This window comes from Sciurus vulgaris (assembly GCF_902686455.1).
Source record: "Sciurus vulgaris genome assembly, chromosome: 9".
NCBI lineage: Eukaryota > Metazoa > Chordata > Mammalia > Rodentia > Sciuridae > Sciurus > Sciurus vulgaris.
This window is the reverse complement of record NC_136469.1, coordinates 88,502,427-88,516,208: the sequence shown is the minus strand read 5'-3', so window position 1 is coordinate 88,516,208 and position 13,782 is coordinate 88,502,427. Positions and strand designations below refer to the sequence as shown.

At 33.0% G+C, this 13,782-nt stretch overlaps 1 protein-coding gene across 4 annotated transcripts in view; it reads left to right on the top strand.

Moving 5' to 3' along the window:
- Positions 1-8,445, top strand: part of MOB1B (MOB kinase activator 1B) — a 57,090-nt gene extending 48,645 nt beyond the window's left edge. For 2 of the 4 annotated variants that reach the window (XM_079153029.1, XM_079153031.1), the window contains 2 exons: positions 2,293-2,456; positions 5,381-8,445. In XM_079153029.1, the coding sequence (XP_079009155.1) occupies positions 2,293-2,456; positions 5,381-5,458 (242 nt within the window). In that variant the 3' untranslated portion in view covers positions 5,459-8,445. Of the gene's footprint in view, positions 1-2,292; positions 2,457-3,812 lie in introns of all 4 variants that reach the window. The other 2 variants (XM_079153032.1, XM_079153030.1) reach the window with 2 other exon arrangements.
- The last annotated feature ends 5,337 nt before the right edge of the window (positions 8,446-13,782 follow it).

Genomic DNA, 13,782 nt, shown 5'->3' with positions numbered 1-13,782 from the left:
AAATGTTTTTCTGAAAAAAAGTTAAGAATTTGCTCTTTTAATATTGTTAGAATAACTATTTGACTATATTTTGCTTTCAATTTTTGGAAGAAGAGTGTGGTAGAGAAGACACCCATGTAGATTGTTACTGTTATAGAGTGTTGTAAATATTTTTCAAATGTGTTAGCCATCTTGGAGTTTTTATAATAAAACTATTTCTAAAGGATGAACCAATACCTTTATTTTATTTATTTATTTATTTATTTATTCATTCATTCATTCATTCATTCATTCATTCATTTATTTTTATGCGGTGCTGAGGATGGACCCAGTGCCTCACACATGGTAGGCAAGCACTCCTCCACTGAGCCACAACAGCAGCCCCTCTGTCTTATCTTTTACCTCTCATATTTTAAAAACTTTATCCAATTTTAGATGTTTAGGAGAATTGCAAGAATGGAATAAAGAATTCCTTAGTCTAGATTTTTAGTTTTTAATATTTTACCACTTTGTCTTTATTTTCCCCTTGCCTCCATATTTATTCATTTTATTGAACCATTTAAGAGTAAGTTGTATGTATGATGCCCTTCTACTCATAAATAACTCAATGTATATTTCCTTAGAAAATCCTGGTATACCTGTCAAAATCAGGATATTAACAATGATACAATACTGTTCTCTTATCTATAGATCCTGTTCAGGTTTTCCATCTTTTCCCAGTAATATCCTTTTAGCTGAAGAAAATCTTAGATACTCATTTTTATTTTAGCTGTTGTATCTCTTTAGTCTTCTTTAATATGGAATATGTGTAATTTAGTTCTCTTTGGTCTTTTATAACATTGCTATTTTTGAAGCGTGCTTATTATTTTATAGATTGTCCTTTCATTTTGGTTTGTCTTTTTCTTTCTGACTAAAAAATAAGCAATGGGCAGTGTTTGACACTAAACCCCAATAGTATTACTATTTAGCTGCTTTGCCAGTCTGGATCAGTTAGCTAGTTTAACAAAGAATATAGGATTTTATATTTTTTTAAAAGTAAAACTTATTGTGTGTATTTAAGATATATAAATGAGACAAATGTATGTGTGTGTGTGTGTGTGTGTATTTAGTTATTATAGTGAAACAATTAACTTACCTATCATTTCACATAGTTGCCCATTATCCTTCTACCCTGCCACAGCATGGCAAGAGCGGTATAATCTACTTAATAAAAATCTTAAAAACAGTACACCATTATTAATCGTTGACTTTGTGTTGTACCTTAGCTCTTTAGACTTGCTCAGCCTATATATCTGCTTATTCCTATATTTTAACTTATGTCTCCTCATGTGCTACCCTCCACTCCGGTAAACACAGTTTTATTCTCTTGTATATCTTACCTCCCTACTCTACCCCAAATACAAGTGAGATCATGGAATATTTTTCTTTTGTTTCTAGTTTACATTTAGCATAATGTCCTCCAAGTTCATCCATGTTGTTGGATGTACGAGGCGGGATCTCCTCTTTTGTTTAGGCTGAATAATGTTCTTGGGTATGTGTATCTCACAGCTGCTTTATCCATTCATCCATTGACAGACACTTAGGTTGTTTCCATATCTTAGTTTTTATGAATAATGCTGCAGTGAACATAGAAGTGCAAATATCTTTATAATATGGTGATTTTATTTCCTTTGGGTATGTACCCAGAAGTGGGATTACTGAGGCATATGGTAATTTTAATTTTTTTAGGAATCTCCTTACTGTTTTCCATAATGGCTGAACCAATTAACATTTCTACCAACAGTACATAAGGAATGGTTCCCTTTTCTTTTCAGGGATTTTGTATCTTTCTTGTTTCATATCTGTTTAATGCTGTAAATTACTTTAACCCACAAAATAAGGAGTCTAATTGAACAGAGATTAACTAATTTTAGAACCAATACGAACCTGGAGTAGTAATGAAGTAATTTCTATAGAAAAAAGTATGAAATATAAGCTTAAATAGAACTGAATTTGGTAAAAACATTTGTTTTCAGCACATATTTCTGTTGAGGCTTAATGTTAAGAAAATAAAAAATATGAGTTTTAGCTTCACTACCATCTTAAGAGTTTGCTTTGTTTTGGTAAAGTGGTGGTATGTTAGAGGCATAACAGGCCAAAATGAATATTAATTCTTATTCCATAGAAGCTGTGGAACTAATTTTCATTCATGATATGTTGAGAACTTCTGAAAAGTATAATGGGTATATAAAATATTAGTTAATAAATTCTAATTCTTTTAACCCTTGTCTTGGTAATTTATGTTGCCATTTACTTTGTTCTCACCTTTATTAGGTGTTCCATTTCCAAAGAATTTTATGTCTGTGGCAAAGACTATACTCAAACGTCTCTTTAGGGTTTATGCTCATATTTATCACCAACATTTTGATCCTGTGATACAGCTTCAGGAGGAAGCACATCTTAATACATCTTTCAAGCACTTTATTTTTTTTGTCCAGGTAAGTTGAATTAGGATGCTTTACTGCTTAGTGTAATCATTTATTTTTAGAGTTCTGTGATGAATACTGCATACACACTGTCAGAATAGAATTTGCCCTATCTCCATAATCTGCATCTTTATATTTTTAATGACAATTATGGACTGGCTTTTTGTTTTTGAATTTCATTAGTCTCCAAGTTCATGGCAAGTAAATCCAAAATGGATCTGAGAGGCTTTGCCTTCAATTACCATGCCATATGGAGGGGCAGAATAAGAAGCCTGACTAGTTGGGCAGAATTTATAGATGAATTTGGTCTTTTGAGTATATTGGCACTCCTTTAGTTCCTAACACTCCACTTTTGTTTGCCCTGGGTATTTATTAGTGGACTCTGTCCTGGAAATACACTTTGAATATCTTACCCTTCCTCACTCCCCTTCTTTTTAAGGCCACATTCTAAATAATTTTTAAGTTAAGGACTATCATGTATGAGGGAAAAAATATTCCACAGAGAGTGTTTCTGTTCATTAGTCTTTGATCTGACCTGCTAGTTGAACCCCCCCCCCCTTTTTTTTTTAGTCCTCAAAGAACTAGACTTAGAATTATAAGTCTAAAAGCATTGAACAAATAATTTTTTGTTGTTGTCGTTTTGGTGCTATTGATTGATTCCAGAACTGCTTTACTACTAAGCTATATCCATAGCCTTTTTTATTTTTTATTTCAAGACAGGGTCTTGCTAAGTTGTTGAGGGTCTTGCAAAGTTGCTGAGTCTGTCCTCAAACTTGTGATCCTCCTCCTCCCAAGTTTCTAGGATTATAGGTGCATGCTGCTGTGTCCAACTAAGAATATTCTTACCTAATTCTGTAATTAGAGAAATAATAAGCAGAAGTCAAAAAAGTTTTGGAAATGGAAGAGCTAACCAGTTTTATTATTTATTTTTGTAGAGGTTGAGAGAGGGACAGTGGTGGTCAGAACATGCCCAAGTTTTGTGGGTTTTTTTGGCAGTGCTGGGGATTGAACCCAGGCATAATGCTTGCTTGGCAAGTGCTCTATCACTGAGCCACACCCCAGCCCCCAAGATTTGAATTTTTGTTGTTTTTGTACATCTGTGGGCATGTTTATAAATGCCATCTCTACATTCCTTTTCTCTTAAAGAAAAATGTGTCCCTTTTCCTTCTGTACATGCTCCTCACACTGAAGACACCATTTTATATTCAATTTCACCTATATAAACACATTTTAGAAGGTTGTAGTTTGCTAAAACTGTTGCTATGGTATCCCTTCTGCAGACCCAAAGAAAATAAAATCCTAAATTTTACATCTGTGCTTTTGATTTAGACAGACACGACTGCTAAAGTTGTGGTTTTGGTGTTTTAGGAGAATGCTGCTGCTTGTAATAGATTTAACTTTACTCTTAATCTTCAAATACAGTTTCCTAAATTCTAGCAAATAGTGGGGGTTCAATATATTGTATTTACTGCATCTGATCCTACTTACATCTCAGGACACTGTGAGCTTCTTATTAGTTACACAGTATCAGCCTTTGATTAAGGGGATGCTTTTATTGGGCCCCACAATTTAGAGAATCTTGTTTTGAGCCTTTTCCAGCTGTGGCTTTCCCCACAATATGAGAAATCCACAAGGCCATTATCCCTAAGGTAGGTTCTTGGGTTCCTGATACTTTAGAATTCCCTGCCAATATGGTCCAAAATGTATTGCCAGATGACAGCAGTTTGTAAGGGTATGTGGACATTAGTCATATGTACCAGCCAAGATGTTCACTCTCATTTGAGTGAGGCATCTTGAGGTGCAAGATGAATGGGGGATTGGAAGTGCATAGAGGTTTGCTGAGGACCAGGGGCCTGGAGCTGACTCTGCCCATGATTTCTAGTGTAAAATCCTGAGAAGTCTGAATTTTCTTTCCTGGTCATTGTGAAGGTACATTTGTTAAGATAGGAGGATAGAACATGTTTTTATTTAAGGATTTTAGTTGCATAATATATATTCATTTGTGTTCCCAGACCACACAAATCTTAGGGGCAGTTCTGCTATTGAATGCCCCCAAATGCTTCTCCGAAGTTCTAACTGTAGTGTTCAGCATCTGATGGGTGCTAATAAATTGGGAATTGAGAATGCCCCACTCTGGAAAAAGATTTGGAGTGTAGAGAGCCTTTATTTATTAGCCATATGATTTGTAGTTCAGGGGAAATCTATATAGTAATGACTTTCAGAATGACGAGGGTGGAACTACTACTATTTTTTTTTTTTAAATACTGGGGATTGAATATGTACTGTGCACATGCTTGAGCATGTGCTATGCCACTGAGCAACACCCCTGGCCTGGAGAAGAAAGCCCAGATTAGGAGCTGGGAGTGTAACTCATTGGTGGTATATTTAGGAAGCCCTGGATTCAATCCCCAGCATCTTAAGGAAAACAAAAAACAAAAACAGCAATAACACAGATTAAATCCAAGTACTCTCATTTGTCCTTTGCAGGATTTTAATTTATCCTTGTGTATACCACCTTATTCATGTTATTCACATACCATTTTATGATAACCTGCACATCTGTCAGTTTATAATAAGCTTTACTCTTTATATGATGCCCAAGTTTGCCTAATATGCTAAGATTTTTTATTTCTATTTATTGATTACATATTTTAAATGGTGTCCAGTTTATTCCTTTGAATAGGAAGAAATGATTCCCATTTATTGACTGTCACTTTGTGCCAGACATTGTATAAAATGGTTAACATCCATTGTTACATTTAGTTTCCTGCAATAATTTCATGAGATAGAGGAATTTATTCTATGATATAAAAACATAACATTAGACCTAAGACACAGCCAGTGAATAGGGAAAAAAAATCTATATTTAATGGTAATATGCTTTGGAATGGGATGCAATAATATGTTTTTGCTATTCTTTCTTTCTTTCTGTATAGGAGTTCAACCTTATTGATAGAAGAGAACTTGCACCACTCCAAGAACTGATTGAAAAACTCACTTCGAAGGACAGATAAAAAGGATGCAGAGCTGTGCAAATTGTTCCTCAATTGAAGCTGTGTGGAGTGTATTTGGATTTTGTTATATTTTGTTTCTATCTGGATTGTTTTTGTCTTAGGTTTGGGGGAGCTTGTTTGGGTTCTCTTTTCTTTATTGTGAATACATGAAACCATATTATATTGCTAGAGGAAACCAAGAACCATTCTCTACATTTGAAAAGGAGTAAATTTTGTCTTAGCAGCATACAGTACTTTTTTTTTAAACCTGGTTTTGGTTACTTGAGTTTTTTAATAATACTGTATGTGCTGAAAGAAAATGCTTACCCACTGAACTGCTGATGGATGGGGTTCTGTGTTTGTAAATTGTGGCCCATTTTGAAGTCCCCAAAAGACATATTTTTAAAGTGCCTTGGCAGGCCCACTTATGAGGTGCAAAGCACAGACATAGGACTGAGCAGGGCTCAAAATAATATTAGGATCACTACCCAGGGCACTTACTGGTGCATGTTGTAAAATAATCTATGATAAAAGCCATAGTTGACCTAAGTTGGTGATCTCCAGCTTTTACTACATCGAAGAAACATAATTTGTAAAGGTGTGCATGTAGAACATAAAAATTAGTATTTCTTAATTATTTTTGATATTGATGGTAATATATTTCTGTTCAACAAACACTTAAAGTTCGAGCAGATCTTTTTCCATCTTTTAATATCTGTGATATTGAAACTTGAGGATGTTGAAATGTAATACCCATTGCATTTTGACTTCTTTCTACATGTTAACTGTACTGTAGATGTAAAACTTCAGGTTATATTAGGATTGCCATCTTCAGAGGTGATGCTGAACAGTGAGGTTTCTTAGCAATTGCCAAATGAGCCATGTCTGCAGAATCCCGTTCTGTTTCAAAGAGGAGGGGATCAAAGAGTGTATTTGGTTGGGAGGGAAGTTAATTTCTGTGGGCAGTTAGGGATAGGATTAAGTGTAGGGAGTCAAGTTCTGGAAAGTCCTGTTTTAAAAACCTTTGAATAGAAAGTTGTGAAGATTTTAATCAATTATTTGTAAACAGAGTCTATTAAGAGATTTCCTTTTGGAATCAACTTCCATGAGAAATTAAAAATAAATTATTAATTTTAGGTACAGGCATTAAACATGGAATTTAAGGACTTTGGGGGAAATTGATTGCTTTGTAGCATTTCCATTCAGTGAATGGAGCAGGTGTTTGCTTATCATTTTAAAATGATACAGTACCTTTGCTTATTACAGGCCCAGATTGAAGCATTCTGACTTCTGATTTTTCTACTGTGAAAGAAATCATTTTCTTTACAGTAATATCAAACAACAAAAATGCTCATTCAGTAGTTATTTTTAAATTTTATTTGCCATGACTTTTTAGTGAATTATTACCATCAGTAAGTTTAGAAACTTAGTTTTTAGAATAAATATTAATTTGCTTCACTTCAGATTTGTTCTTGAGATTGAGAAATAATACCCTTTTCAGACTTCCAGTTTTAATTTTGATGTATTTGGTAAATCTGCTTTCTTCAATTAGAACTATATACTCTTCCCTTGATTAGAAACATACTTTTTTCCTAAAATAGAATAGAATAGAAATGCTTGTTCTGGAATTATATGGATTACAAAGGCTTTGTGAACAAAAATCTAAAATGAAATAAGTTTGTGTTATTAACAAGTAGAATGGTGATATAGTTTAATGTTCTTTTAATTATGATCACTAGGAAACTGCCTTTCTCTCCATTTCATTTCTAGCAATTATCCACCAAGTACCAACAGTGGAAGTAATGGAAGATCCTGGCAGGGGTAAATATATTAGACATTTATAAATTGTACTGAAAGCTAGCTGATTTCCTTAAAACAAATATTTTCAGTGTCCAAATAGATAATATCAACCACTATGAGGCGATTCAGAAATAAAATTGGGTGTCGTGATTTTTGAGTCATATCTATGTAGGCTATGGAAGACACAATTACTCAAATTGTCTTCCATAGTGCATTTTACTTCTTATCAACCTAGTTACAAAAGGGTTGCAGTAGTCAAGTATAGAGGAAATAGTAGAAAATAAAATTCTAGTTCTTTTAAGCCTTATATAGTAGTATACTGTAAAGATGGAAATATATTACTCTAGTATTTGATAGTAGGATTTACCTTTCCACTATATATGTAGGTAAGAGTTTGTTTTCACTGTGCCAGAATCTCAGGTACCTGTGTCTGAGTGTTCACTTAAGTTACTGGGAAATAGGGAGATATGTGTGTATATATATGATAACGAAGTATAAAGTTTTCCCAGAGAGAAGTCTGGCATTCTACCAGGTGTTAGATGGTTACAAGTAAGGAAACACCAGAGCCAGTGAGAAAGAACTGATTTGATTAAAAAGTTGCTTTGATTTGGTTGATTCCTATGGGAGTTAGAAAGACGCCCTTTATAAAATAAGGATCAAAGCTTGATTTTTGGAGCAGACTTGCTTACAAATGTCTATTTTATTTTTTCAAATTTCTTTATTTAATTAAAAATAACTAAGATAATTTTCCCCCTTGCTTTTTATACAAAGCTATAAAGTTGTTTTTTTCTTACCCTTTGATAAAAGCATCCTATAAAATGTAAAGTGGTAAGCTAACATGGTATTGTTGTCACTTATGATTTTTGGTTAAATGTTGACATGAAGCACATTTTAGGAATTATGTTAAATGATGGAGCAGTGGTGGACATAAATCAGTAATAGAAGGAGTTAAAAAGATTTTAGTTAGCAGTAGATGGTGCTACTGGCTTTCATTTGCTGACTTTATAATTCCATTTTCAGTAAAAACCATGGCATTGGACTACACTAAAATAGTAAGTATGTATTAGTTAGCTGGTGACTTCGGAGGTCAATATACCTTAAAAGGAAAGATTTAGATTTTCTGTCTCTTTCTACCTTCCCTATGTTAGTCATTTGTAAATTCTAAATGGTCAGCATAAAACATATTAAATAACTGAAGATAAGTATAATATATTTCAGACTGAGTTATTACCTCCATTATCAGGATGGATAAAGCACTGCAATCTCTTATCAGGAAATAGAGATGATGTGGATATTTATATTTTACATATGTAATCTCCAGACTTCATTTTATGTATTAGTATTTTCCTTACTTGTGGGAAAATAGAAAAATGACATTTCTTTTACAGCTTTGTCTACACCCTCTCTGAGAGAGGTTTTGATAACCACTGAAATGGTAGAATATGTGTGATACAATATTATGTTGCAGAATTTCCTTTTAAAATGGTCATGTCATACCTTAACATCCAATGAAAGTTGATCTTCAGAGTAGTTCCCTTGGGAGCACTACTTATTCCAGCTGTGCTACGAAAGTGTAGTGTTTTGGAATTCTTTTAAAGATACCACAAGAACTGGCTTGTAACTATGCAAGAAAATCAATTTCATCATCTTAGTTACACAAAATCTTTTTTGGCAGCTTAATATTCACCCTAATCACCAAACCAAGCCTAACAACTTGGCTGTTCTCTGAGAACTAAGCCAATAGGGAAATTCAAAAGAATGCATCATATGCTCTGAATCTGCTGAAGAGAATGTTTCAAGCATCAGTTGTATCACTTAATAAAGGAATGATTTCCTAATGTTACTATTTTGAAGTGGACAGTATAGTTTGGATGTATAGATTTAATTTTCTAAATTTAGTTGACTTACAGTGTAGTTAAATATAATACTATTTTTTAAAAATGCCAGAGCTTCCTCTAGAATTTACTATTTTTTGTTAATTTTCCTGAAAACTTTTCAATTCCATCTTGACTATTGTGGGATAGTTTTGATTGAATGGATACTATGGGAAAAATAATCCAATATTTAAAATAGCAGTATTTTAAGGAAATAGAGTCTTTACCTCTATCCTTTTTTTAAAATGTGTTTTCGTTCAAGTTAAAAATTTGACTTTAATTAAAGACTAGAGGTTGTGTACAAAGAAATTGTAATGTCTTATGTATTATGCTGGATTTTAAGCCTGTCAGAAATAATATATTTAGAATTTTATAACTACTTCATTTATCATTTATAATTTAAAGTTTGACTTTGTTTTAGAAAGATGGGGGCCAAAAATATATTTATAATTTTGAAATGTGACTGCATACAATCTTATTTTGAAACTAATCTAGAATATTAGAGAATATACCAATTCTTAGAAACACAGATATACACTTTACGGACCATTCCTAAAATAATTAAAATGACATTTTTGTTATGATGTTAGGATTTACTGAGGAATCACTGTTGTTCAGCTATCAGCTTAATTGTGTATGAGATAATATATGGCTAGAGGTAAAGCTATATGAAGATTTAATAAACAAGTTTAATTAGAACATGTAACAAAATTCTGACTGTAGATTATTTGAATTTTTAAAACTTTCCTAATAAGTTAAAGCAAATTTATTTTGAAGGTGTAACACTGTGCTCCATGTCTGTCACTCATAGCTGAACTCATTTAGACAAAAGAGAAAAAATAGATTAAAATATTGAGTACTCAGTTTTACAAATGTAATGCAAGTCTGTCTGTTTGCAAATAGTGCTATATAATAGAAAACTTTGGACTATAATTCTCAAAGACAAATAGTGAAATCACTGGCCTTTTTCTAACTATATGTTTTCCTATCCTTTATCTTCTGTTTGAGACACACACACACACACACGAAAACGAAGCAGTTAGGTTGATTTTGAGGTCTTCATTGTTAGTGATTCTTTAGTACTTTTAGAATATAGGTTTCTATTTGTTTTGGTTGACAGCTTTCTTTATGTCACTGAAACTGATATTAGTTGTATAAAATTAAACATTTAATATTTAATTTTCTTATTATATTCTTACAGGTGGATGTTTCTTTTAGGTTTTCATTTTTATTTTTCTGAAATACTTGTGCAGATTGTAAAAACAGATTTGTGTATTTTCGTTTAAGAACACTTTCCTCCTTAAATTGTTCTGCAGAAATGACTATTTTTAGGGAAAATAGTTTTTTATAGCCACTAAATTGTATTTGTTATTTTTGTACATGCACAACCAGGGTGGTGAGGAAGTAATATTTTATGGAATACTTTTGTTCTATTTAAATTTTTCCTATACATTTATTACTTAAAATTACCACTAGGAATAGTGTCATGAAATCTAGGTTGAGAGTGAATACAGTAAATATGAGAACATGAAGTTTGAATAGGTATTATTTCTGAAGACAAAAGGAGAGGAATACTGCCACTGCCAAGTAATGGAAGTACAAAGGCAGTGTTCACATTTTGCAAGTATTTAAGAGAATGCATAAAGACAAAGATCCTACTTTCATGGCTATAGTTTCTCTATTAAAGTGGCTGGAAGGGTAAAAATGATCTAAAATATGAAATGCAGCATGGATGCCATATTGTAAGCTGTGCCAAAATTACACAAATTGTACTTGTTATTGATCAGAGTTTATGTCATCATTTTACTTCAATAGGGGATAATGAATGTCAGAAAATCTGTGATAATGTTTTATTTGAAAGATGTAAATAATGTATACAGACTTGTATGTGATGGGATGGGAGGTATTTAAATTTTAGGGTTTTTTTTGTTTTTAAGAAAAAAATTAATAAATAGTTACTATGTTTGGCCATGACCTGACTTTGCATTGTTGTTTATTTTTACTATAGGTATTCCCACACTGAACACATTCCAAGGGAAACTGCAGATACATGGAGTATGTTGAACATTTCAAATTTTAGGCATTATTTTCTGTAATGTTCACAACCCTAGAAGTTAATAAATCTCAAGTTTTTTATATACTAGGAAACTAAAGCTCAGAAATTGGTCTATGGTTTAAAAACTCTTATATGCCTGAACTTAAAGCTAATGTTTATATTTGTTTTTTTTTCTTTAATAGATAACAATTACAGTGACAACAGTTTGCAAAACAGTGAATTACTTGTGGACCTTTCCATTAATCTAAGATAATATCTAATATTTTGTCTTCATTTTCGATCATTAGGGAATATTAATAAATAATATCAGAGAATCATTTACCCTGATATTCAGATTTCAAAAGAAATGTGTATTTTAGAGTAATATGCATATTATTATAGAGAGGCATTTATGTTAGAGGCATTCGTGCTTGGATCTTCAGGTTGGTAGTGGTCACAGTTGTCTGAAGTCACTAATGGTATTTGTGGAGAAGACTAGGAGTCAAAATGCTAGTCCATGCTGATGGGGACTGTGTCTGCATGCTTTAAAAACATTTTATACTGCAGAACAGTAAAGTATTTATAAAGCATCTACTGTGTGTAAAGAAATATACACATACAGTAAAATTAACTACATTTTGATAGTTATGTTAATTTACCTCCACTGTACTAAATGCAAGTTATTAACTCCTCATATAACATTGTCTGGAATAATGCTTTTGGCAACACAGAGTTTCTACATAATTATTCCTTTAAGGCTTAAATAGCTATGTTTAATAGAAATCTAAACAAAAGATCATACATGCTTTATTTTAAAACAGTTATCAGTTCAGTGTCAACGTTTTCCTGATGACCTCAGTTCACCTTTATAAGCATGCAGCAAATAAGCTTCCTTTCCTTAAACTATATACATCTGGTGGCACCTATATTCTTGTATAGTATTTTGCTTTCACATGTCAGATTTTCTAGAAGAACCCTGACTGGCCTGGTCTTGTTTTTAATGATGGCTTCTGTAACCCTCTGTTTTCTAGCCAATCAAGAAGGTTGCAGGTGAAATTTATAACCAAGCTTAGTTGAAAAACATTATTTTATAGAAGGAGTTGGGTTGGTATGGACAAATCCATGGGTTCTCTAGCCACTACTTAACATCAATATTCAGGACCTTTTATTTTTTCTGCCTTTGTTCTCATTTTCTAAGTTATCTGAATGATTATCAGTTAAATCCTGTCTCCTTTTCCTTTTTTTTTTTTTTTTTAAAGACAGGGTCTCACTATGTTACCCAGACTAGCCCTTAACTCCTGAGCTCAAGTGATACTCCTGCTTAAACCTCCTGAGTAGCTGGGACTATAGGCACACACTAAAATTCCCAGAAGAGAAACAAATTCCCAAACTGAAGGAGTAGTAAATTTCTGGCAAGTTCAGGGATTGGTCAATAGTATATTCCTGACTGGTTTCATGCTCAGTATTCTACCTCTTTGAAGTTCCAAAATCTCCAAAACTCTGAAAATGGAAAGTATTTTCTTGAAGTAGGGAAAAAAAAAGTTTCCTCAGAGTGCAGAGTGCAAATTATTATTAGTGTTTTTGATTTAACTTCTCTACAGTGGGGTGGGGTAGTTACGTATATACAAAATATGTGCTTTTTTGGTCATTTTTTAAATTTATTTTTACAGACTTTTGATTCATTGTACACAAATGGGGTACAACTTTTCATTTCTATGGTTGTACACAATGTAGATTCACACCATTCCTGTAATCATACATATACATGGGGTAATACTGTTTCATTCTCCTATCTTCCCTCCCCCCCACCCCATTTTCCTCTGCACCATCCAAAGTTCCTTCATTCTTCTGTTCCCACCCCACCACCCTCCCTCGTTATATAACGTCATCCACTTATCAAAGAAAATGTTTGGCCTTTGGTTTTTTGGGCTTGGCCTATTTCACTTAGCATGATATTTTCCAGTTTCATTTACCAGCAAATGCTGTAATTTTGTTCTTCTTTATTACTAATATTCCATTGTATATATATACCAGTTTCTTTATCCATTCGTCAATTGAAGGGCATCTTGGTTGGTTCCACAATCTAGCTACTGTGAATTGAGCTGTTATGAACATTGATGTGGCTGCATCACTGTACTATGCTGATTTTAAGTTCTTTGGATATAAACTGAGGAGTGGGATAGCTAGGTCAAATGGTGGGTCCATTCCAAGTTTTCTGAGGAATCTCCATACCACTTTCCAGAGTGACTGCACCAATTTGCAACTGTACCAACAGTGTATGAGTGTGCCTTTTTCCCCACATCCACGACTTGTGTTCTTGATAATACACATTCTGATTGGAGTTAGATGAAATCTTAGGGTGGTTTTACTTATATGGTTACTGATATACGAAATGTGTGCATTTCTTTTGTAAAATTTTGAATTTGGAAATTTTCAATTTTGAAACATCGGGTTTCTAGTAAGGGATTGTGAACTAGTATCAGGAAAGTGCTTTTCTCAGGTCTCTGCCATCCATAGGATATTTAAGAAAATGGGAAATTATGCTGAACTTAATGCCGAGAAGTTCCCTTTTTCCTCCATTCGTTTTTATTTTTGAAGTATACTTTTAAATTACAGGAACTTAAATTCTCACTGCC